A 24,372-nucleotide genomic window follows, 5' to 3' on the forward strand; every position below is an offset into this window, starting at 1 on the left:
TACTAAAATTTACAAATTATCGTTTGTACAAGTACACCTGAGGAAAACTATCAAATGTCATTTCAAAGATTTTGATAGGCCAAATGGGATTGCTCCAAGACTCGAACCTCAATTCTTACCAAGTACATACTAATGAATACTGAACCAACTGAATCATCCTAAGTTGGTTTAATGTCAATTCAAAGTTGATAAAAAGGAAAATGGAATATCAATTTCTTACACAATCATACTGAAGCTCAAGCTGGATTCTTACACTTTTCCTGCTGCTATGATTGATCGTCTCTTCTTTTCCGGCCTTAACTTCAGCCAAAATTTGGAAGTGAACGCTATTTACTGCTCAAGGATATGTGGAATATATATACCATATCGAAAGCAATCAACCGAATCCTGTTGTACAAACCGTATGAGCTCCGAACCAATAATCAGTCGTTAGCTTGTTGCCATATACTAGTTTATGCATTTCCGTTGTCAGAGCTGCTACAGGCTTTATTAGGGAGGACAGAGTTTCCAAAATCTCCCTCCACACTCATCTGCTGGACTTCCTGAGGGGAGAGGATTTTGATGCTTCGGACACAGTTGACGAACTCCCTGAAATGAAACAGATGAAGAAAACAAAACTGTCAGGAAAAAGACATTGTCATTTTCATGGGGCAAACAACGTAAAGAATATTTGGGAAGAGCTGAATTTATGAGTAAAAAGAGCAACAGGGCTTACTCCCAAGGGTCATCTCCTACTAGCAGAACATCATTCTCGTGATCCACGTAGACTAGCTTCCAGCCTATTCTCCCTCGGTCTTCCAGCTGACCCTCGATGCCAAACCTACGAACCAAGTCTTGTTTGAGCTCATCATAACCTGAATAACGAGTTATATCTATCGATCTTCCGACAGCCCCGCGTTTGTAAACCTAGAAAAGGTAAATATGTTAATAAGGATTTGTGATGTGTGCATGTGGTCAAGGATGTGTGCAACAAGAAGAGAGATTGACTCGATGTGACTGAAGTTTAGAACAACGAACCTTAGTAAACGTCCGCATTCTCTGAAATTGTGATGGCGGGGTCCATGCACCACGGCTTGTGAAGCTGTTATGGTTTATAGTGGAATCAATGGTATTAAAAGTCATATCTGGCTCTCCGAATGACTGCGAAACTATTGACGATGAAAGTTCTTGCCGAGAATCTTGAGGGTTCTCATAGCTGGCAAGCATTCCTCCTGAAGAGTGGTTATTTGAAAAACCCTTCCCCAGCCCCATCATGCCTTTCGTCAGCAACGGGTCAGAATTCATGGGTATCCCAATCTGGGTATCCATATTGTTTCCATATGAAACACTGTTTCTCGGATCTGCCTGAACTTTTCTGTCTTGACATGTGTCTCCCAACAACATTGTCTGAGGGTTGTAAGTCAATGAGTTTTGCTGCAAATGAACATCATTCTGAGAAAGGCAAACTGAAGTCGTAGAAGATGATGTGTCCAGGTAATCTGCATGTGCAGTAGCACCATTGATAAGGTTTTGTGGGGTATAAAGGCCTTGGTTTTGACTCTTGGAGATATTCAATAAGGGTTTAAAATCAGACTTCTGCTGAAGTTCTTTAACTATATTAGCATTAGGTGACATGGTCTCCAACAGATTAGGATTCAAGACCGTAGCAGCAGACTGAGTGATGATGTCCTCTAATCCAATACTCTTGTGGACACCGCAGTTTATCATTGGTTGAAGAACACTTGGACAGTTTGTAGATGGTGAAGTGGAACACGATGGATTATCATCAGTAATCGCAGAATGTGCAGCTACAGCAGCACATGTCATTACACTGCTAACAGCATTGGACAGCTGATTTGTCGCGGTGGTCAGGAAGGGATCTACATGGCCAGGCACTTCAGGCAACACTCCAGGTTGTTGTTGCTGAAGCTTTGACTGCAGAGGTGACTGAGAGAACTGAACATTCGCCTGGCTGTTACTTTTAGCTATCTGTTGTGGGGCAACATTAGATTGACGTAGCAAGGTGGGTGACTTTTGAGGCATCTCTAACACTTGACTAGCTGTCACAGACCTAGAGAAGGTCTGAGACGCATCTAACAGCTGCCTTTGTTGATCTTGGGGTTGGGCAAGTTGATCAGGCTGCTGAAGTGCAGATTGTTGTGCCAAAAGCAACTGTTGCTGCTGCTGAAGCTTCTGCAACAGCTGAAACTGAACCTGGTTGTCAGGCACTTGTAAATGTTGGTTAACTGGATCAGGCAGCGGGGAATGCATTAGGTTTTGTGGTTGACTTGGGACCATATGCTGTTGTTGCTGCTGCTGCTGCTGCAGGTTTTGAGGAAGATTTTGAGGGAGTTGAGGCGTTTGATTAGAAGTTTGCTGCTGCTGAAGGATATTGTTACTTTGGGGACGTGCTTGAGGCTGAAGAATTTGAGCCTGAACTTGACTAGATGGTAGAGCCTGAGCAATCAAATTTTGCCTCAACTGCTGAGTCATGTCATTCAGCTGTTGTGGCTGCATAATGGATCCCAACGAGTTCATTGTAGATGATAGCTTCGGAAGCTGATCAAGTTGCTGCACTTGCTGAGATAGCCTATTAGCATTGAACTGCAAGTTGTTTGGCTGAGGCATTTGTGGTGTCGACAGACCCATTTGGTGTGAAAGATCTGCTGCATCAAAGTTTTGCATACTGGACCCAACCAAAGACTGCATGAAATTTGGCTGCATTGAGTTTGGAAGCACAGGATTTTGCTGCATGTTCATCCATTGGACCAGGCTAAGCCCTGGAACCGAATGCGAATCCTTCATGCTTATATCATTTCCCAGCCAAGGCATTGGCCTCTTGAATATATTATCCAAGTCGGAGTATCCATCATCTGCAAAATTCTCAGGCAAGGTATGCGGCCAAACCATGTCAATACATGAAGGATTAAAAAGTGTTGAAGAATTCAAGCATCAACAAGGCACATGGAGAGAGTCTGATATTTAATAGACCAAGTAGATTAAAAGCAAAAAGATCAATCAACATAGGAAAAAGAGGGAATATATCCCTAAATACGGCCCCACATCATTTACACCACTCATTGCAGAACCGGAATCAGCAGGTGCAATTTACGCTTACTCATTGCTACTCTACATAAGGTCAAGTGCCACAAAGAAAAAAACGGCATCTAATAAACGTTCTTGCACCAAATTGATACTGATTATGCAATAATTTAGAGGGTACAGGATCTGCTACCTGGCATTCCGGGTTGTCTAGGACGCTTTGATCTGAAGAATGGAGGTGGACAGATGAAAAATGGAGCTATAACTGGTTCAATTTCCCAAATGGAGACTCGACTACGTCTTTCCCCGGCAGTTGACTCATCCCAACCAACCTATAGAAGAAAATGATCTAGTTAAACAAGAAAAGCCTCATCTTGCTATAATAAATATAATGAAAATATAAACTAAGAATAGTTAAACTTACCTGCAAATTGCGCCATTGTGAGTTTTTCCATCTTACAGGATCAATATCACTGATTCCAGTAATTGTGCCCATATACCTGAAGGGGAAAAAGTACTTTATTTCCAACATTTTTTTCACAAATAGCCAAATCAAAATTTTCTGGTCCAAGAAAGCAATCATCAAATATCACTAATCTGGAGATATTAATCAATTATCAAAAACCGACAGAAGACTTGACATAAAGCTACCTTCTTGCTCCTGACTCTTCAGTTTCAAACATCATCCGAAAGCGCATGCCAGGTGTTATTTGATTGTTGTAGACAGCTTTGTAATACTGGGCTAACGGAATAACAAATTCGGAAGGGCTAGCCCTGAGAAACAAAGAATATTTTGGAATGAATACTTACAGGGAAAGAAAGTCTCCTTAATAGCATATACTAATCTACGGTTTTAACGTGGCTGAACTTAATTTAAAAGTCAGAAAGTTATCCTTTGGACCTTGGATTATAGAACACGGTAAAGGGGCTATTGTTTGCTGCAGCATGAGCAGCTGCAGCGAGGATGCCGATATGCATGCTATCACTTGACAATACTGATGAGGATAAATTGGTGGGTTGCCTGTTAGCACGTCTTGTGCCCAAGAGAAGCTGCTGCCTTTCATCTCTGCTCAGAAATTTTGAAGACAAGAGTGATAAAATTGCCTTTTTTTCTCTCTACAGAAGAGACTAGTAAAACAATAAAAGTTATGCGACATGACAACGCTTCTGTAAACAAAGAGACATGAAACATTGAGAAATCAGTAATCAAAAATACATACTTCAAGCAGAATCATTACCATTACCTAATGAATAAAACTGAATCACCAGCTAAGAGTCTCTTTCCATTAACAAATAGACTCCATCCCGTGGTAAGCAAGTGGCGCTTTGGTTGTCCTGAAATTAAAGACCAGATGTTGGAATTAAATACATGAAGTGCATAAAGAGCAAGCAAACCAATTTCTAGTAATGTTGTAATGGCAATCCATAAATCCAACAAGCGAAAGTTCAAGGACACAGTATGACCATACCGCGATAGATATGGCGGAAGTTCCAGACATTTTCATGCAGATCCCTGGCCACAAGTTCTTGTGCAGGTGGTTGCATTGAGAAATCCTGTCAAAAGAATGATGAAAGGGATTAACATCTGAAGTTAAAACAACCAACCTTCTAGGTAACACAAAACTGCCTACAAGAGGAGGGAAGATTTTTTCGGCAGCACGGCGAGGAACAGAAAAACCTCCATGAGTGCTCGTATCACTTGCTGTCAATGTCTTACGGAAGAATTCTGGTATTGGCTTATTTGACTTAAGAGAAAGATCTGATCTCAGTAATGCCTCCTTATCAAACTGCAAAAGATGTCAGTAGGTTCAGTTCTAATCTCCACTTACATATTCAAAACTCTATAAAACATGGTATAAGATTCTTCTAGACATATGGGATAATCTCTTTACAGAAGAAACCGGTTGGAGGGTCATCTGAGCATAGACTTCGTCTGTCTCTGGATCTGCCTGCAAAGTCAAACAAGAGAGAGTTGAGAAAAATGGATTTGAAAGCACAAATAAATTAAAGTAATCGACATTCCTAAAGGCAAGGAGCAAGAGACAGGAAGAGTTGGGTAGTAGTACATGCAAGGTGACATTGTGAAGGAGGCATAATAGCTTAGAGGGAAGATTCGGGTAGTTCGGAACTTGAGCATCCACATCTTTCTTCATTGAGGCTGCTACCTGAGATCAGAAATTTTGTTCAAGTCAGAACACATTTAACCAAGATAGAAGATGAAATCTATCACGATGTAAATATATCCGAATCAAGTGACCTTACCATGGCAAAATGTCTGAATTGAACAACCTTTGTTTTCATGGGAAATCATACATGTAATTATCGAGGAGGTAACATCATTTAATTCATTGATAAATAAATTATGCATTCCTACCGCATCAAATACAAACAATTAATAAAACCCAAAAACACTTAGATCAAACCAATTTATTATAAAAATTCATTCTCAGCAGAAACAAAAGAATCTATAGTAAATGTCAACAAGAGTTGTCAATTTAGTTCACCTGTTCGCTGTGTCCTTGAGGGAAGTAGACAACGTGGGTCCCGGCAGCCGGAAGGTTCACCAGCGGCCCGGCACACGCCTGCCATAGCTCCGGGTTGATGCTCTTCTTCTCCGGCGAAACACCTGTATCACCGCTCAAGCAACCATCAAGTCAATTCACTCTTTTCCAGGGGAAAAAAAGAAGAAAAAAATCTAACAATAAAATAAAATGAAAAAAATCTAACAATAAAATAAAAAGAAGGAAAAGAATAAACTTTATGTATCTAGCTAGAGATTCTAGTGCAACGGAAAAGAAAAAACATAAATAAACAAAGCTTAGAGCTTTTAAAGTAGAGATTGATTGAGAGAGACAAGAAAAATCAGACCTGTTATAGGATAATCTAAGTGATAAAATCGAAAGAAAAAAAAAGGAGTAAATCAAAAGAGAAAGAGCAGACCTTCACCCGGATTGGAAGCTGCAGCGTTCGGTGTAGATCCAGCTCCGGCGGCCGGCGCTTTCATTGCTTTTTTTCCCTTGAACTATCAGACAAATTAAAATAAAAGCTAAACTTTTGATCTGTTCATATCTGATTAGCTTGAAAAGGACAAAGCAATTACACTACTCGAAAGCGTGCTGGATAGCTCAGATCAGCTCATTTAGCAATATTCAAACAGTAGTCAAAGTAAAGGCAAAATCCCAATTTCCCGGGGAAAGGAAATAAAATTCCAGGAAACGGAATCCGGCGAGGGGTCGAAAAAGAAGGGAGAGAAAGTGGCCGGCACCGGGAAAACAAACGACGAGGAAACGGAGACGGCAAACAGTAATTAAAAAAAGGGAAAGAAAAAGAATGGGTTTTGAAGTTTGGAGGAATATGTACAATTTGGTTAAGTTTGTGAAAGAACAAACTGATGTAATCTTCTTCCCCAGACATTTCCCATCCTACAACTTTGTTTTCTTCTTTCCCTTCTTACTTTTCCCAGCTCTATCCCTCTCCCTCCTATCTATCTGTACACTGTACTTTTCCATGTGTATAAATGGATAATTATTGGGTGAACTGATGTTTTTCGTTTAATTGTTCATTTATTTAAATATTTCATTATCTTTTAATTTTTAAAAATATTTTATTAAAAATATTTTTTTATAAAAATTAATAAATAATAAAATTTATATTTTTTACCATTATATATCTTATTTTTGTATATCTATCAAAATACATATATTAAATCTATCAATCAAATAATTTTATTATTTTTCTTAATCAAATATATCTCCTAAAATTATATGTATAATTAATATGAGACACAAACTATAAGATGAGTGAAATATAAATTACGATTGTGTTGAATAAATTCTTTATAATAATATAATTAGAAGTAATTGTTATAATATTATTTTTATATTTTTTTCATTTATATTTTTATTTTATCGAATAAATTATAAATTTTCATAGTATTAAATATGCTAAACCATTCCCGGAACAAAGCGCAGACAACATCATTGTTTTATGCATTGACCTTCATTATTACACCCCATTATCATGTCATCATCCCGCACCATTCAATACCCCCCTCCTTTTAGGCGTATTTATCGAAAAATCACCCTACTTTTTTTATTTACATATTAGAAGTTGAAAATATTATTGATCAAACACTCTTTATAGAAAAATACGAATTACGTTAATGTGTCGTCACGTGTGATAAAACGCTGATGATGATTTACGTCTTACCCAGTTGATGTCATATCAGCGTAAAACGCGATCATCATTTGTGTCTTTCTGCAAATTTAACCACGCGCCAAAAAGACGTAGATAACCATTCGCGACTTACATAATTATATCTGAATTTCTCGGTTTTTAAATTTTCCCTCCCCTATAAATAAAACCCTCTCAACCCATAAACATCACCCATTAATTTCTCTTATCTTTACTTCACAAATTCGTTTGATACTTCGTTGTAAGGTAATTTTTTTAATATATAATGTTTTTTATATATGATTATTTGAAAAAATTATTGTACTAATTATTTTCTATTAATTTTTGTGGTTGTAAAATTGGAAAGCGAGATCATACTTTAAAATATTTTTACTGATACGGTAATAATATAAAATTATATTATTTAAATTATTTATGTTTATTTTTAAATATTTTATTACATTATATTTTAATTCATATATTATTTATTTAATTAGACTTATTTCAGCTTTTTTTTTTTTGCAGATATAAGAATATCTATCGTTCAAACTCTCAGAATAACGCGAATTTAAGTTATTGTTTACTGTGATGGACAAATTCGGGAAGATGAAATCGACGTTGTGTTCGCATCAAATCATTCTGTTAAAATATTCTTCAAGAGAAACATAACTCTTGAGGAGTTGATAACGAAGATTTCAATGAAGGTTCATGTTGGAAGTACTAGAAGACTGACGTTGCTTCAGTACAAATTTTCAGTATCAGTGTTTCTGTTAAATTATACAGTAATCGAATTATCGAACGATGATGATGTTGCAATGATGGTTGATTCTCAAAACCATTATTCAGACGTCGATACGTAGATGTATGCAAAGTTTATTGAAGTGCGTGTTGTTCGGGATATGTCATTATGCTCTCACTATGGGTTGGTTCAACAAGCTGATCAAGTTAACAGCCCAACTACAGTAATGTGTAATTATTTTAATGTCATAATGGGAAATCCACATCATGGTGTCATCCCATCAAGTTCAATGGGAGACATTCATCAGAAACTCCTTACGATCTGTACTGAAGTGGGTCTACAAACAATTCGTATGACAATATCGCGTCTAGTTCAAAGGGAAGACATTCATCTACCAATTTCTTTGACCTAAATATGGAGATGCCCTCGACGCAACAATATGTGTAGTTTCCATTTGACACGATGACTTCAAGCTCCAGGGGGAGGCATTCTACTGCGAGCTTCTTCAATCTCACTGTCGAGATGCCTTCAAGTTCAAGAGGAAGACATGCAAGTACCAGGTTGTTCGACCTAAATGTGGACAGCGTAGAGGAACCTTCATCTCCACCAGAAGAATCACTTCATGAGCCAGGTGTGGATGGTGTTGAGACTGGACTATTCGTCACCCAGAATCACCGCAGTTCAACATAGACTCCGATGATGATGATGATGCAGATGAAGTTCTCACAAATGTGGTACATACTGAACCTCCAGCATACATGTATGAAGCTGACTATGGTGCATTGTATATGCCATAATTTGCGGATATGTCTAATCTTGGTGACTATAGATTATCATTGGCGCTTTACCACACGTGGCGTCACATCAACGTAAGACGTGGATCATTATCCGTGTCTTTCTGTAAAGAGTGCTAGATCGGTAAATTTTCCTCTAACAATATCTGACACATAAATAAAAGAAAGAAGGGTGATTTTTTGATAAATACGCCCTCCTTTTACTCCTTTTTACTGTAATTAATTTTTTTTGATTAATCAAAAAAAAATACTGTAATTAGTTTAGTGCAAACATCATTATTTTGGTTATCATTTTTTAATTATATTATTAATATTATCGATTGTTTTTATTTTGATCACCTTCTATTAAATTTTAGCGAAAATAATGATGTGATATTTTGTTAAATTCAAGTTCATTACAACATTATCTTTTTTAGTTACATGGTTCCCAAGTTTAGTATTTTTTATTTCAAAATCACATTAAAAAATAAGCACAAGAATTTTAACAATATTATCAATTGAATTTAAAAAATTTAAATCCAAAAAGTACAGAGATCAAATCCCTGTAAATAATAATAGAGAGTTTAAATTCCCAAATATACAAAGAGTGAGTGAACTTGAAGTATATTTTAACCTAAATAATATATATAATTAAATGGTATAAATTTTAATATATATTCAACGGATTAAAAGTTGAAAACCAAGTTTAATAATACTTTTATTAAAAATATGTTTAGAATTGATTTTACGAATTTTTTAATGGGGTGGAAAACTAAACATTTTAACAATATACACCAAATTAAATCAATTTTCAATGAGTTCAATGAAATCATGTTTCACATTAAAAGTAGTGACGATGACAAAAAAAAAAACTCAATAGTGTAGTAGTTGTTAATGCAAAACTTCATTATCTAAACCCTCATACAAGTGTTCTTATTTGGTCAGGTAATAAGAAAGAATATTCGAGCAGTAGTATTGCTTTAGTTAATACGAGACAAGTACAAACGAGATATGCTACGGGGTAGTTATGAATCTTCTCTACACCAATCATCCACATTGACAAATGCATTCACCAACGCATGACAGAAAATTCTCGAATCCTTTTCGTGTTATTCACATACAAGGCGAATTTAGTTTATCAGATTATCATAAAGCAAACAATGGAAATGATGCATGGCCTTCTCGATGTTCGGAGCATATCTTCCACTGTTATACGCAGGCGACTCGATACCCCTTTGAACACCTTCACACAGTGCAATGTCTTCCATCTGCATATTTGTCTTGTTACAGAAAGCAGGCTTTTGGAGGTTGAATGATTTTAACTATAACCAGAGATTAGTTTTGCTGGTACCTGAACTTTTTCACTATCCTTTAAACTTCTCTCGATTAAAGCTTTGTCACCCTGAGGCCAAAAGAAGAGCTCGGTTATACAGGAACCACGTTATGAATACAATGTTTCCATTATTCACGGCTAGATATGCAGAATCTTTCACGGTTTAAACAAACATTTATTATTTGTTTCACAAATACAAAGTCAAATATCAGATATAACGAAAGGAGACAACTTTATGTCCATGCATGTGTAACCGAGGGCAGTTGAACAGAGTGGTTGATGCACTCATCATTCTCCTAGTACATATTGTACATACAGAAGCACATAGAAATGGATACAGACAGATACTCAGAATCTGTTAATCAAAAGGCTATTCTTTGCTCATCCTAAATAATATGGTGCATGCATTAGATGATAGTTTTCGTCCATGTTACAATATCCTTCCTTTCATTCGTAAACAGATGAAAGCAATATCAGGAACAATTTCATCCTCCCCTTTCCATTGGAACATGGCAATCAAAATTCTGTCTCAGAAACAGGCAGGCTCCCATAGAAAAATAAAAAGAAGTACCCAATGTTGTTTCTGATAGAAGAATTTCCGGTAGAAAGGTTTTTCTGTCATTCTAAAAATTAGCAGCCTCAAATCCCAAGTCTTCAACAAGGAAAATCGATCCAGTCCAAGTCTGAAAATTTTCTGCCAATGTGAATCCTGTATTCTGCAGGAGCTACACCAGGTTATCGGTTTTCAACCTGGTAGTTTCCCATAAGTATTGGAGAATTTCTCTAATTTCTTGTAGGCTCACTGCTCACAATGTCTGTGATGCTTTAATCCATAAATTACAGAAAGGCTTAATGGTTGGACATCTAAGAGACTATTCTATGCAGGTCATTTACAGTTCATCCGGCCTGTCTTCAGTTTAGAAAGTCCTTTTCGTTCTTGCGGTATGTTTTTCTTTGGAAGAAAAGGCATTGCTCTTCAAGCCTATTAATTATTTTCTAAACATGTCAAATCACGTTTGTCCTATGTATTTGACTTACAACATTGGAAGAATCCCAAAACAAGTCTTAAATGAGAATTTTCTGCATTTTGTATGATGTGTTTATTCTTTCTTTAATCGCAGTAAGCATCGTAATTTACCATTCTCAAAGTATCTATCTTATAGTTTACAAAATGAATTTATTTACCTGCTTAGAACTATACATTGTAAACATTATGTCCTCATGTATTCGGTATATGTAAAACTACAATGAGTATTTCGTAACATATATGATAAATAAAGTTACCTTAAGGGAAGCTTCAAGAAAATAGTCAAACACTACCAGACATTTCCTTGGTCCCAATGGGATTGCCAGATTAGTGTCCATCCAAGGTCCATACCTACAATACCCGTAAAAACAATTTACTGGAAGGAGTGCAAAGACAATGGGCGGGTGATAAGTGTGGATGGACATAAAGGACCTGTTAATCATGAAATTTGGATAAACGAAAGCATAAAATGCTTTCGATCCAAGCCGGTCATTTTCGAATATCTACTCGTGAACTATTATCAATGTTACATTGTGATACAATGTGAAAAAGAATATATTAAATATAACTTACGAAAGGATCCGATTGAATCATACTGAGGTGGTATATGAGTCAAGTGAAAGACCAGAAGCGAGGCCTTTGTGTGCATATGGCACATGGTAACCACCATCCAAATAGTTATCACAGAATACCTGCACTACAAGAACAAAAGACAGCCAGCAATCTGCATGTATGTTCAGCAAGCTTTGCACTGCAATCATATAATCATTAACATGTGGAATACACAATTTAATATTGGAGACAGCATAATGCTTTTTTTGTGGTAGTGATAACACTAATTAAAGCCTTACTCGAAGATTAAGCAAATGGATTAATGGGCAGCTTTATGAAAACTACAAGGAAACCTCGTATGTTATTTTAGGAACCATCACAAAATGCTAAGAGAAACAAATTAAATTGAGGGATCTTCCATTAACTACAGAGGCACACCTTCCAGTTACATTCAATGATGTACTCACGACGACAAACATAACTTAATGGGGAATCAACTCCATTGAGGCTGAATATTTCAGAGGAGCTACCAAGCCAGTCACTTGCAATGCTGTCGGTAGCAATCTCCTTATCCATATTCAGAAGAACAAATGGTCCCCAAGTAGCAACTTGTATTGGTACAAGCCCGAATTCCTATCATCAATTACAACAGGTATCCACCAAGTTATCAATTCACTGGAAAATATGACACAAGAAAACAAAAGCTTGCAGTTGAACTAACAAAAAGGCAAACATTTATGCTAAAGTACTTGACAGTATACATTTACAGCGAAGTCCTGTATTCCCGAAATCCTAGGTCGCCTTACGAAGTGCTCCATTTAACCCATACGTCCATCCCTGCAGAAAACATAGGATTCAAGGCAGAAACCAAAAGAATCTAAGTTCAAAACAATTAAACAGCAGAAAACATGGAAAGATCAGGATGTTTTTCAAGTCAAATCAGATGAAAAATATGGATACAAAACAGACTTACATGGTAAGGGCAAGTAAAACAAGAGGTTTTCCCACTTCCAGACACAAGAAGAGAGGCATGATGTCTACAAACATTGTGAAAAGCAGCAATTTTCCCATCATCATCCCTGCATACCACAAACTCTACATTTCCCAGTCTGCACAAACACAAGAAAAACTTCAGTCCAAGGACCAAGATAGTAGTACCGGGAAATTGTAGATAAAAAAATTGTACCTGCCGCTGAAAAAATCATGGGGTTGTTCTATCTGTTATGTATATCCTTAAAAAATGAAAGAAAAAACCCAAATCAAAATTCAACGATCTATGTAGAGATTCATGGAATGTAATGTCATAAGAATACTAACCAACAGCTTGCCAACCCTTGTAGAAGACGCGATCGAGTTCAAGAGAGTAAAAGGAGGGGTCAGTGTACCAGGAGGAAGGCGGGGTGACGGCTTGCTCAATGGGAATTTTGGGGTCGAATTCACGCACTAATTTCTGAGCTTCGTGGCTCAAACTACATGATACTGAAATTGGTTTTGGTTTTGGATTATTATTAATCTGGAAATCGGTTTGGAATAGAAACACTCGACTGATGGGTTTCAGCAGCAGAATCATCGTCGTCTCCGATTGATTGAGCAGCGAGTATTCCAACTGTGTTTTATTGACTTGCCTAAGCAGCGCTGCTGGGTTTGAGATAGCATATAAAAGCCGGCGGCATCCTCAAAGCTTTTATATTTTTATAATATATTCCCCTGTCCGACCAAATTTTTTCTATATTGAATACCATGAAACTAATGAAATGGGGAAATTAAAATAGAAATTACTAGTATTATAGGTAGAATTAGTGAAATAATGTAAGCCGGCCAATTATTTAGCTAAATAGGACAACCTGATTTTTATTTTGGAATCTACGGTAAATATTAGAGTAGAGATGAAACTCGTTGTGACGAATTTCATGAGATATTATTTTTTTAATGGGTCATGGGACGTGCGTCTCGTGGTTCAAATATATTTAATATATTTTTTACGGGTAAAAAAATTAAAATTCCTCCATTGGAACTCGTCACGTCGGCGAGACTAGATCCTCTGCCCATTAAAAAATATTTTATCTTTTTAACAATATTTTTTTATTACCAAAAAAATATAATTTTTTAATTAGCGTGATGAGTCTCTAAAAATATATTAAATATATTTGGTCTGCGAGACCAACGTCCTAGGACTCATTAAAAATAATATCTCATGAAACTCATCACGTCGACATGACAAGTTCCAACTCTACTGTAGCAATTGTCGTAGATCCTAAAATAAAAATTAGGTTACCCTATTGGGCTAAATAATGGGTATGCATGCATTATCTCACTGATTCTGCCATATTATAGGAGTATATATTTTTAGAATAAAATAAATTTTAATTTAGTATTTGTTTTTTCAATTTAACCCTCAATTGTTTTTCATCTATATTAACCATGAATTTGGATTTTTTTTTTAATGAGGTGGCATTTTTTAATTGTGTTGCCATATAATAAGACTAAAATTAAAAAAATTAATAAAGTTAAAAAATTAATGTGTTCAATAAATATTTAATAAATCTATCGATTTTAATCTGAATTTAAAAATTTAACTCAATTAATTTAAATTTAATTTAATTAGATTTGATAAGAAATAACAATAACACGAACTTCGTCCAATCTAAAATAACTTGAACCTAAAGTGATTCATCCAGATTTTGATGTTTTGTTTCTATTTTTATCATTATAAATAAGATAAACTATATAAATGGCCATTAAAGTTTTTGTAAATTTCTTTTTTCATCATTAAAATTTGAAGAGTTAGAAAATAATCATTAACGTTATTGGAAAATAATAAATCAGTCATTCAATGATATGAATATGATGTGGTAGTTATTGACCGCCTTAATTATGTTGATTATGACTAGTCTTTTAACTCACTTTTAATAAAAGTTTTAATTTTTTTAAATAATTATTTATCTTCATTCTTCTTCTCGTTGCTCCTTCCCAGCATCATGAACAAAGCAGACGTAAAAGGAACTTATTCAACGCATTCTGGAGCCCTCGTGTTCCTCTTGATTGATAGTTTGGGCATAAATCTTCAATCATCGCATCACACATGTTTCGTGTTCTATATTGACTGCACTGATGAAGATGAAAATGAAAATAGAGTCTCAGCGTCTCTATTAAAATCTCATTAAATCTAACTTTACTTTTCATTTAGTAACCATCAAATGCCGAAGAAGAATTATAAGATAACATTTGATAGAATCGTTACTTGTTAACATTCATATCTAACAAGTTATTACAAGTAGAAAACGGCTTGTATACGAGTTTCGATCCTAATAAACATACTAGGGGAGAAGGAGGAAGATGCATATACTCATTACAATTATTGTTGTATAGGAAAAATCAAACGACTTCTTAAATACGAAACATGTCAAATAATGAATGTTTTTATAAAAATGACACGTGTTAAATAATGATTTTTTTGAGTAAATTATACTTTTAGTACCTAAATTATTAATTTTTATGTTTTAGTACCTAAACTTTTATTTGTTTCAAATTCATATCTAATGTTTACTTTTTATTTCATTTTAGTACCCGCCGCTAAAAACTTAACGAAACTGCTACACGTGGCATTTTTTATGGGTAAATTATATCATTTATTACTTAACTATGTTCTTACTCCTATTTTTGTCACTAAATTTTAAAAATATTCAATTTAACTACTCAACTTTCAAATTGCTTATGTTTTAATCACTCTATTTTATTTTATCAATATTTTTGTGACATAAATTTTTATTATTATTTTATTAATATATTTTTAAAATAAAATAATTTGAAAGTTAGAGTGATTAAAATTAGGAGTAATTTGAAAGTTAAGTAATTAAATTTAAAAAAATAAATTTCAGTGATCAAAATAAGAGTAAGAAAATAGTTGAGTGATGAATGATATAATTTACCCATAAAAAATGTTATGTTGTAATAATTTCACTAAAATTTCAATGATTGTATATTAAGATAAAATAAAAAAGTAAATATTAGATATGATTAAAGAACGCAAGCGGAAGGCTGAAGTTTTTTATAATAAGGTTGCAAAAAGAGTACATTACACATTAATGTACGGACCCAAAACAAAACACCCAAACTCAAAGCTAAACTTAAATCCACATTCTCACGCAGAATTTTTCAACTATCTTCACATTCACGTCAACATCACTCTACAACGTACACTATAGTATTATCTTTATTTATATGGGTGAATATTCAATGCATTAATTACAATATATGATCATATATATAATGATTCATCATTAAAAATAATTTAATCAAATATCTTATTATAAAACTATATATTATTAATATGTTGAATATAATTATTATTTATAAGTACAAGATGGAAATAGTCGACGAGGTGACAACATCCCCATGTTGTGAGTCGAAAAGAGTCGACCGGGTGACGAGATTCCCATGCAGCGAGGTGCAGCGAGACCGTCGATAGACCTATATTCCACCATGATGGACCCTTCTTTCTCCCAGGACCGACGGCCACCACCAGCACTGCTCATCATTTTCCCATTAAAGCTCGCATACTTCACCAACTTCCTCAATATCCATGATCTCTTCTTCTGCGGGCTTTGCCCTGCTTTCATTTTGTCACACAGGTACTCCTTAACCACCTGTAAGCTCTGCTCGAACACATCCATCGGTGGCGAAACCAGTGGGTTCCCTTCCACTCTAAGCTTCTGGAGCTTCCTCAAGCACCCGATGGAATCGGGCAGATACTTTATTTTGTTATAGCTGATATCCAATTCGACAAGGGACATCGAGAGACCAATGGAGTAAGGTAGGGTATCGAGGTACTGAAAGTTTTGGCTCACCTTCAGAACTTCTAAGTTGATCAGATTCTCCATGTCATCAGGGAGTGATCGGAGACGGCTATCGGATAGAGCAAAATCGCAACTGATAATTTGAGAAAATAAAAATGAAGATAAAGAAGACACAAAATTTACGTGGAAAACCCCTAAATAATATAGGGTAAAAACCACGGGCAACGGTAGAAGAATTTCACTATGAGAAAATAGGAATTACAACTTCTCTCGATCGACCAAGGAGAAAACAATGATAATTCTCTCTTGATAAAAAGGAGAAAACAACTCTCAAGAAACTCTCTAATATTCTCTCTAGTATTGGAAGAAAGCTAGAATGCTTTGGGATGATTTTGAAGCTAAATGAGCTAGGGTATTTATAGTTGAAGCTCTAAGGACTAATTTGTAAATACCCTAAATTACAATGGCTAAAATTATGATTTTACCATTGTCCAAAATTCAACAAAAACCCAACCTTTTTGACAAATTTTTTCGGTGGAATTTTTTTATTAGCACCTTTCGGTGCTTGCCAAGACTTTTCAACAATCTCCCACTTGAAGATTTGATTGGAACAATCATATCTTCACACCATTCTTTCTACCTTGTATCTTCATGTTGCTTACGTTTTTGACAGGCCACAGGAGGATCGACACCAGGTAAATTTATCAGCATTGATTACCTTCGTCATGAAATCTGCTATGTTGTCTTTGGTATGGATCTTCTGTATGTCTACCGTTCCTTCTTCCACCTTTTCACGAATGAAGTGGTACTGAACTCGTATGTATTTTGTCCTTGAATGAAATGTTGGATTCCTTGCTAGATGCAAGGCGCTTTGACTATCACAAAATAGAGAGACATACTCTTGATTATGCCCAAGCTCCTCCAACAACAACTTCAACCAAATTGCTTCTTTATTGGCTTGTGCAGCTGCTACATATTCTGCCTCTTTTGTGGATGTAGCCACAACTGATTGCAACTTAGAAACCCAGCTTACAGTTCCACCAGCAACTTTGAACACATACCCTGTAGTAGATTTGCTTTTATCCAAATCCCCTGCATAGTCAGAATCTACATACCCATTGATTAGTAAATTTGATCCTCCGTAACATAATGCAACATTTGAGGTCCATTTGATGTATCTCAGGATCCTCTTTATTGTATTCCAATGCTCTATGCCTGGATTCGCCATGTACCGACTAACCACTCCCACTGCTTGTGCAATGTCTGGTCTTGTGCATATCATAGCGAACATTAAACTTCCCATTACTGATGTATACGGTACTCGAGACATCTCCATCATCTCTTCTTCACTGCTAGGACTCATACTGGAGGATAATTTGAAGTTAATAGGAAGAGGGGTAGAAATTGGCTTACAATCTTTCATGATGAATCGTGACAAGATCTTCTTCAAGTAATTCTTTTGTGAAAGCCAAATCTTCATATTACTTCTGTCTCGGTTAATTTGCATCCCTAGAATCTTGTTTGCTGATCCCAAGTCCTTCATTTCAAATTCCCTAGCCAGTTGTGCCTTCAATTCTTAAATATAATCTTTGTTGGGTCCTGCAACCAACATGTCATCTACATACAACAGCAATATAACAAAATCGTTATCACCAGACCTCTTGAAATAAGCACAAGGGTCTGCGTTAAGTCTGTTGTATCCAAGGCACATAATGAAGGAATCAAATCTCTTATACCAATACCTCGGCGCCTGCTTTAGACCGTACAGAGATTTGTTCAACTTGCAAACCAAGTTCTTCTTTTCTTTTTCTTCAAAACCTTTTTTTTTGAGCATATCCTTTGACCACCAGTCTTGCACGATACCTCTCTACTTGATCGTCACCATTTCGCTTGATTTTGAAGACCCATTTGTTACCAATTGCCTTCCTTCCTTATGGTAGTGGCACAAGGTCCCATGTATTATTCTTATGAAGGGCTTCAATTTCTTCTTGTATCGCCATCATTCACAGTGAAGCATCTGAGCTGTTTATTGCCTCCTGGTATGTTGATGGCTCACCGTCCTCTGTTAAAAGGCAGTATGCAATATTACCTTCTATAACATAATCTGAGTGCCAATTGGGACGTCTTCTCACACGATCTGATTGACGAGTTGTTGGAACTTCAGAACTCTCTGGTTCTTGTTCATCATGTGTTGGTTCTGCTTCAGAAGAATCTTCTTGTTCAAACTCTTTTTCCACATGTATCTGCGTAGTCTCTGACTTTTCAGCGCTACCATCTTCTTCTTTTCTTTGTAGCTTATATTCTACAAAGATAACATCCCTGCTAATGATCACTTTACGGGAAGTGGGATCCCACAAGCGATACCCCTTTACTCCATCAGCATACCCCAAGAATTTGCATTTTCTGGATTTTGGATCCAACTTTGAAATTTCTTGGGAGTTGTATATCACGTACACTATACTTCCAAATAAATGGAGGTTTGAATAATCAGCTGGTTTACCAGTCCACATCTCCATTGGTGTCTTCAGCTCTATTGCAGTTGATGGAGCTCGATTCACCAAATAACAGGCGGTATTGACTGCTTCTACCCAGAATGATTTTTCTAGGCCTGCATCCCTCAACATTGCTCTTGTTCTTTCTAACAAGGTTCTATTCATCCGCTCTGCCACTCCATTTTGTTGAGGAGTGTTCGCCACTGTGAACTGTCTTTTGATGCCTTCTTTCCTGCAAAAGTCATCAAATTCTTCACTTGTGTATTCTCCTCCATTATCTATTATGAAACACTTGATTTTATTTCCAGAATCAAGTTCCACCAGCGCTTTGAAGTTTTTTGAAAGTTAAAAACACATCTGACTTCTTCTTAATAGGGTACACCCAACATCTCCTGGAGTAGTCATCAATAAATGAGACAAAGTATTTTGCTTCGCCTAGGGATGTAACTGGTGCTTGCCATACGTCAGAATGAACCAATTCTAGAACATTTTTGCCTCTAGAATTTGACGTGTTGAATTTTAACCGGTGCTGCTTACTTGTTATGCAATGCTCACACAAAGTAAGTGATACCTTTGTTAAGCCTGGAAGTAGCTTTTCCTCCACAAGAACTTTCATTCCTTGTTCTGACATGTGTCCAAGTTTCTGATGCCATAGCATTGAAGAATCTGAACTACATGAGGCAACAGAGGCTTCTGCTTCTAGCAAAGTCTCTCCCTTCAGCATGTATAAGTTTGCAGCTATCTTTTCTCCTTTCAGCACCACAAGCGCTCCACGGAACACATTCATGATTCCTTTCTGTGTTTCAATCTTGCTTGCATTATTATCCAACAATCCATAGGATAATAAATTTTTCTTCAGGCCTTTCATGTGTCTCACATCTCGAACAATTTTAATTGTTCCATCATACATCTTCAATTTGATGGTCCCCACGCCAACGATCTCTAAGGCATGATCATTGCAACTATACACAGATCCTCCTGAGACAGGTTCATATTGATGGAACTATTCTCTTCTTGAGGTCATGTGATATGTTGCTCCTGAATCAAAGAGTCATATATCTGCAAATCTTTTTCTTCCTTCCACGGTGGTTGACGCTTCACAGCATAGAGCATCTCCATCATCTGAAGTGTTTGCGGTATTACCTTGGGGATTGGAGTTTTTATTTAGATTCCAACAATCCTTCTTCAAGTGACCCTTCTTTCCACAGTTGTAGCACTTTAAATTCTTCTTGCTCCTCGACTTCGATCTACCATGTTTGTGACTGTTGCTTTGGCCACGTTCCGTTGATATCCCTCTCATCATTGTCAACGCTTCTCCTTGTTACAGATTTACTTGTATGTCTTCCTTGTTCTTGTGCCGATTTTCTTCTTTTAGAACAGCAGCTGCAACATCGTCGAAGACTAGACTGGTGACATTACTGTTTGTCAAGTTGATGATGAGTTAATCGTACGAATCCGGTATACTTTGAAGTAGAAGTTCAACACGTTCTTGTTCTCCTATTTTACACCTTAAGGATGTAAGCTGAGAAAATAAGGTGTTCAGTGTATTTAAGTGCTCCGTCACTGAAGTAGATTCTGGCATACGGAGAGTGTACAATTTCCTCTTAAGGAAAATTTTATTGTGCAGCGATGTGGCCTCGTACAATTTGGTGAGATGATCCCATATCTCCTTAGCTGTTTTCTTCTCCTCGATGCTTGACAGTACTTCATCTGCTAATGCTAGATGAAAGTTTGCCATACCATTCCCGTCCATCTCGTTCCATTTGATGTCATCTGCGAAATCCACCGGCTTTTCATTGATAGCCGCTAGACAACCGTCTTTCCTGAGGATGGCCTTCATCTTCAATTTCTACAATGAGAAATTTCTCCCATTGAACTTTTCAATGTCAAATTTTGTTGCCATAGCTTCTATTATTGATAGCTCCCACTATTTCACTATCGTGAATAGTTCTCTAGAACCTCAAAGAATGGGTAATACCTTCTTATTTTCTTATGTTGGAGGATCCACCTTTTGGTGGCAACCACAAAGACAATAAGCAGATATTACACACTCAAATCTGGCTCTGATACCAATTATTGCGGAAGACGGCTATCGGATAGAGTAAAATCACAACTGATAATTTGAGAAAATAAAAATGAAGATAAATAAGACACAAAATTTACGTGGAAAACCCCTAAATAATATAGGGTAAAAACCACGGGCAACGTTAGAAGAATTTCACTATGAGAAAATAGGAATTACAACTTCTCTCGATCGACCAAGGAGAAAACAATGATAATTCTCTCTTGATAAAAAGGAGAAAACAACTCTCAAGAAACTCTCTAATATTCTCTCTAGTATTGGAAGAAAGCTAGAATGCTTTGGGATGATTTTGAAGCTAAATGAGCTAGGGTATTTATAGTTGAAGCTCTAAGGACTAATTTGTAAATACCCTAAATTACAATGGCTAAAATTATGATTTTACCATTGTCCAAAATTCAACAAAAACCCAACCTTTTTGACAATTTTTTTCGGTGAAATTTTTTTATTAGCACATTTCGGTGCTTGCCAAGACTTTTCAACAGAGGCGTGCTTCGAGGACTCGTAGCGATGTCAAATGAGTGATCGACCGAGGAAGGAGAATCAACTTGTTCGAGTTCACTGACAGTTTCTTCAAGTAGGTGAGCTCGAATCCGATGGTCTCTGGTAGCATTGTGAGCTGGTTGAAATTAGCATTCAACTCTTCTAATGACTTGCAGTTTCCGATCGTTTTCGGGAGTGTCTGGAGAAGGTTGCCGGAGACGTTGAGAAACTTGAGCTTAGAGAGACAACCGATGGAGTTGGGGAGAGACTTGAGCTGATTAGAGTGCAGGTCCATGGCCACCACGTTCAGCAACCTCGCCGTTAACGACTCTGGTATGCTCTGTCATATCAAATCATATTAAGCTAACGCCAAATCAACTAATTAATTCACAACTGTACTTTCAAACTTGCCATTTTCGTACACAATATTTTACGTTTATACAAACAAAATATTTAAATTATATGAGAATTTAAACTATTGGTCTATCGCTATTCAGGTTACAGATCAATAAAACTGAAAAAAAAATAAAGAAACTTATGGATTTACGAAGAAAGAAAGAAAAACCTGGAGATTGTTAATGGAGAGGTCTAACTTGGAAACATTAGACAAATTGAGAGAGGAAATCGGAAGGGAATCCAACGACATCCCACTCAAATCCACTATCCCAACCCTAAACTTTTCTTCTTGATCTCCACTCGATCTTCTCGGGCTGCTCCGTTGATGATGATGGTCTCCTTCGTTTCTGCTCTTCTCCATTATTCTCATCACTTGATGCTGCTGTTCAGTACATCGTTTTATTTCACATAAAACTGATCCCAAAACACAACTGTATGGGGGAAAAAACCAGAGGAATGAAATCAAAACAAAGGAAAATTTAAGAAAGTGTTTGGGGCTTTGGATTAGAGCAAATGAGTACTTGTTTTTGTTGTCGATTGTGACTATATATATATATATATATATAGAATGTATAACCGTACAAAGGGATGGTACGGAGTATAAAATTTGAAGGAGATGACGTTTAGGGTAAAACTAAGGGAAAACTATATCCCAAGTCACTCAATTATTAGATCGATTATTAATATATCATTTTTTAATAAAAAATTTAATTTAATTACTCAATTAAAATATCATTAAAAATATGTCACTTTTATTTTAAAAACTGAAAGGAGAGTCCAACGTGGCCTGATATAATAACAATACTAGTCTTAAAAATTTACATACTCTATCAATTTTGTTATAATTCGAAAAAATCTAATAAATTTAACCTTTCATATTTAAAATTATATCATTTAAAAATTATATCAATTTTTTCATAATTCGAAAAAATCTAATAAATTATAACACCGGAAACTTCTTGTTGATTGATGGTAGAATACATTTATTCAATTGTTGTTTGATCCGACGAACTCAGTTGATTTGACAATATCATAAAAAAATGGCTAAATTGATAAAATTTTTAAATGTAAAGAGTTAAATTTATTTAATTGTTTCAAATTATAACCGAGCTAATAAAATAAATAATTTTTATAAACTGAAATTATTACTATACTAGACAACATTAGAATTTTATTTCAATTTTAACAATGAAATGATTCGTTTGTAATTTAAATGTGACAGGTTTGTAACTAAATTAATAGTTGAGTGAGTTAGAATATAGTTTACCCTAAAATTAATTGTTCATGGCGTTGCGGTTGCGTGGCCGTCGCTCTTACTTTAAAAAAGTCAACCCCTTTGCCCTTGACTTCCGTTCTGTTTTATCTTCGGCTTCCAGCAAATCCTGTTTTCCTTCCTCATTACTGTTGTTATTCATTCCTTAGACTTGATCCAAATTCTCATTTATTTATTTTTTCAATATTATATAATAATATAATTTAAAGTCAAAGTTTCTTTGATTTTTAAGTAATTTTTTTTAATAATTTGATTTAATTTTCATATTTAAATTCATTTTTTAATAACATAAAATATATTGAATATTTAAATATGTTCGATCTCACGTCCTTTTATATATTATATTAGTAATAATGTCAATCAAACTAAACCCAATCAATTTATTTTTCAAGTAATTAGCAAAGAGTTAATTGCATGAATTGTCACTAAATTATGACACTCATTCTAAACTAGTCCCTAAATATTAAAAAATTATTTATTAATCACCAACCTATGATGTCATTCAAAATTAGTATCTACACTTTAAAAATATTTTATATTTATCTTTAATTTATTAATGCCACTTTATTTTAATTTTTCTATTAACGTGATATTAATTCTATCAGATTTAAAAGGTCATGAAAATTAATCCTGTGACATTTTAAAAATTTTAATCTATTTTTAAAGATAATGAGAATTTTTAGAAGATTATTGATTCCATTCTTACTAGCTTCAAAGATAGATTATTTTTTTTTCAATCACTAGAGTTAAATATATTAAGAAAATATTAAATTAAATGATAATAACAACTTAATAATTAATATAAAACGTTTTAAAATTAAAAGAATAATTTAGGTGCATCATCTATAATTTTCTTTAAAATTTAACAGTAAAATTAATACAAGAGCTAATAAGAAATTATAGCCCAATGGACATAAACATTAACTGTTTGAGTTAAAACTAAAATTTTATTTAAAAAGAAAACACAAGAATTAAAAATATTTAAACTAAAACATGACAATAAAATATACATTTAAAGCTTCAACTTTTGAAGAAAAGAATTAATGTGGCCCTAAATTTTGGTACCCAATATGATCCTTAAATTGATAAAATTTTAATCTGGTCCTTTGACCAATGGAAAACGACACTAAACATTACAATGTTAATATCGCGGTTTGCAGTGTTGATACGACAACCTACTACAGATGATGATGTGGCAGGGGACTTAATTGATTAGGTCCTCTTAACATTTTGA

The 24,372-nt window shown here is 35.3% G+C and overlaps 2 protein-coding genes and 1 pseudogene across 2 annotated transcripts; all 3 read right to left on the reverse strand.

The window, feature by feature from the left end:
* Positions 1-38: 38 nt before the first annotated feature.
* On the reverse strand, positions 39-6,457 carry LOC120182576 (auxin response factor 19-like). The gene is made up of 14 exons (XM_039187506.1): positions 5,962-6,457; positions 5,526-5,647; positions 5,088-5,186; positions 4,914-4,970; positions 4,653-4,808; positions 4,491-4,575; positions 4,266-4,356; positions 3,923-4,087; positions 3,673-3,795; positions 3,446-3,521; positions 3,215-3,353; positions 1,018-2,852; positions 716-906; positions 39-588 (listed from the first exon to the last, which is right to left on the reverse strand). Exons 1-14 carry the CDS (start codon positions 6,023-6,025, stop codon positions 453-455), a joined length of 3,339 nt encoding a protein of 1,112 aa, XP_039043437.1. The 5' UTR covers positions 6,026-6,457; the 3' UTR covers positions 39-452.
* A 3,225-nt stretch (positions 6,458-9,682) lies between these two features.
* LOC120182557 lies at positions 9,683-13,272 on the reverse strand (annotated as a pseudogene).
* A 2,692-nt stretch (positions 13,273-15,964) lies between these two features.
* LOC120182574 (plant intracellular Ras-group-related LRR protein 6-like) lies at positions 15,965-23,280 on the reverse strand. Its single transcript, XM_039187505.1, has 4 exons — positions 23,183-23,280; positions 22,035-22,296; positions 21,472-21,809; positions 15,965-16,526 (listed from the first exon to the last, which is right to left on the reverse strand). Exons 1-4 carry the CDS (start codon positions 23,278-23,280, stop codon positions 15,965-15,967), a joined length of 1,260 nt encoding a protein of 419 aa, XP_039043436.1.
* Between the last annotated feature and the right edge of the window lie 1,092 nt (positions 23,281-24,372).

The sequence above is a fragment of the Hibiscus syriacus genome, unplaced genomic scaffold (genome assembly GCF_006381635.1).
Source record: "Hibiscus syriacus cultivar Baekdansim isolate YM2019G1 unplaced genomic scaffold, ASM638163v2 tig00112688_pilon, whole genome shotgun sequence".
NCBI classification, from domain to species: domain Eukaryota; kingdom Viridiplantae; phylum Streptophyta; class Magnoliopsida; order Malvales; family Malvaceae; genus Hibiscus; species Hibiscus syriacus.

What these genes read in the sequence shown, in the direction of transcription:
- LOC120182576 (XM_039187506.1), bottom strand. Translation starts at nt 6,025, where the DNA reads ATGAAAGCGCCGGCCGCCGGAGCTGGATCTACACCGAACGCTGCAGCT. An exon ending in CACAATGGCGCAATTTGCAG is followed by an intron (nt 3,354 to 3,445) that starts GTAAGTTTAACT and finishes TTTCTTCTATAG; the next exon opens with GTTGGTTGGGATGAGTCAAC. An exon ending in GAATGCGGACGTTTACTAAG is followed by an intron (nt 907 to 1,017) that starts GTTCGTTGTTCT and finishes TACCTTTTCTAG; the next exon opens with GTTTACAAACGCGGGGCTGT.
- LOC120182574 (XM_039187505.1), bottom strand. Translation starts at nt 23,280, where the DNA reads ATGAATAACAACAGTAATGAGGAAGGAAAACAGGATTTGCTGGAAGCC. An exon ending in AAGGGGTTGACTTTTTTAAA is followed by an intron (nt 22,297 to 23,182) that starts GTAAGAGCGACG and finishes TCCCCCATACAG; the next exon opens with TTGTGTTTTGGGATCAGTTT. An exon ending in TCTCCATTAACAATCTCCAG is followed by an intron (nt 21,810 to 22,034) that starts GTTTTTCTTTCT and finishes TTGATATGACAG; the next exon opens with AGCATACCAGAGTCGTTAAC.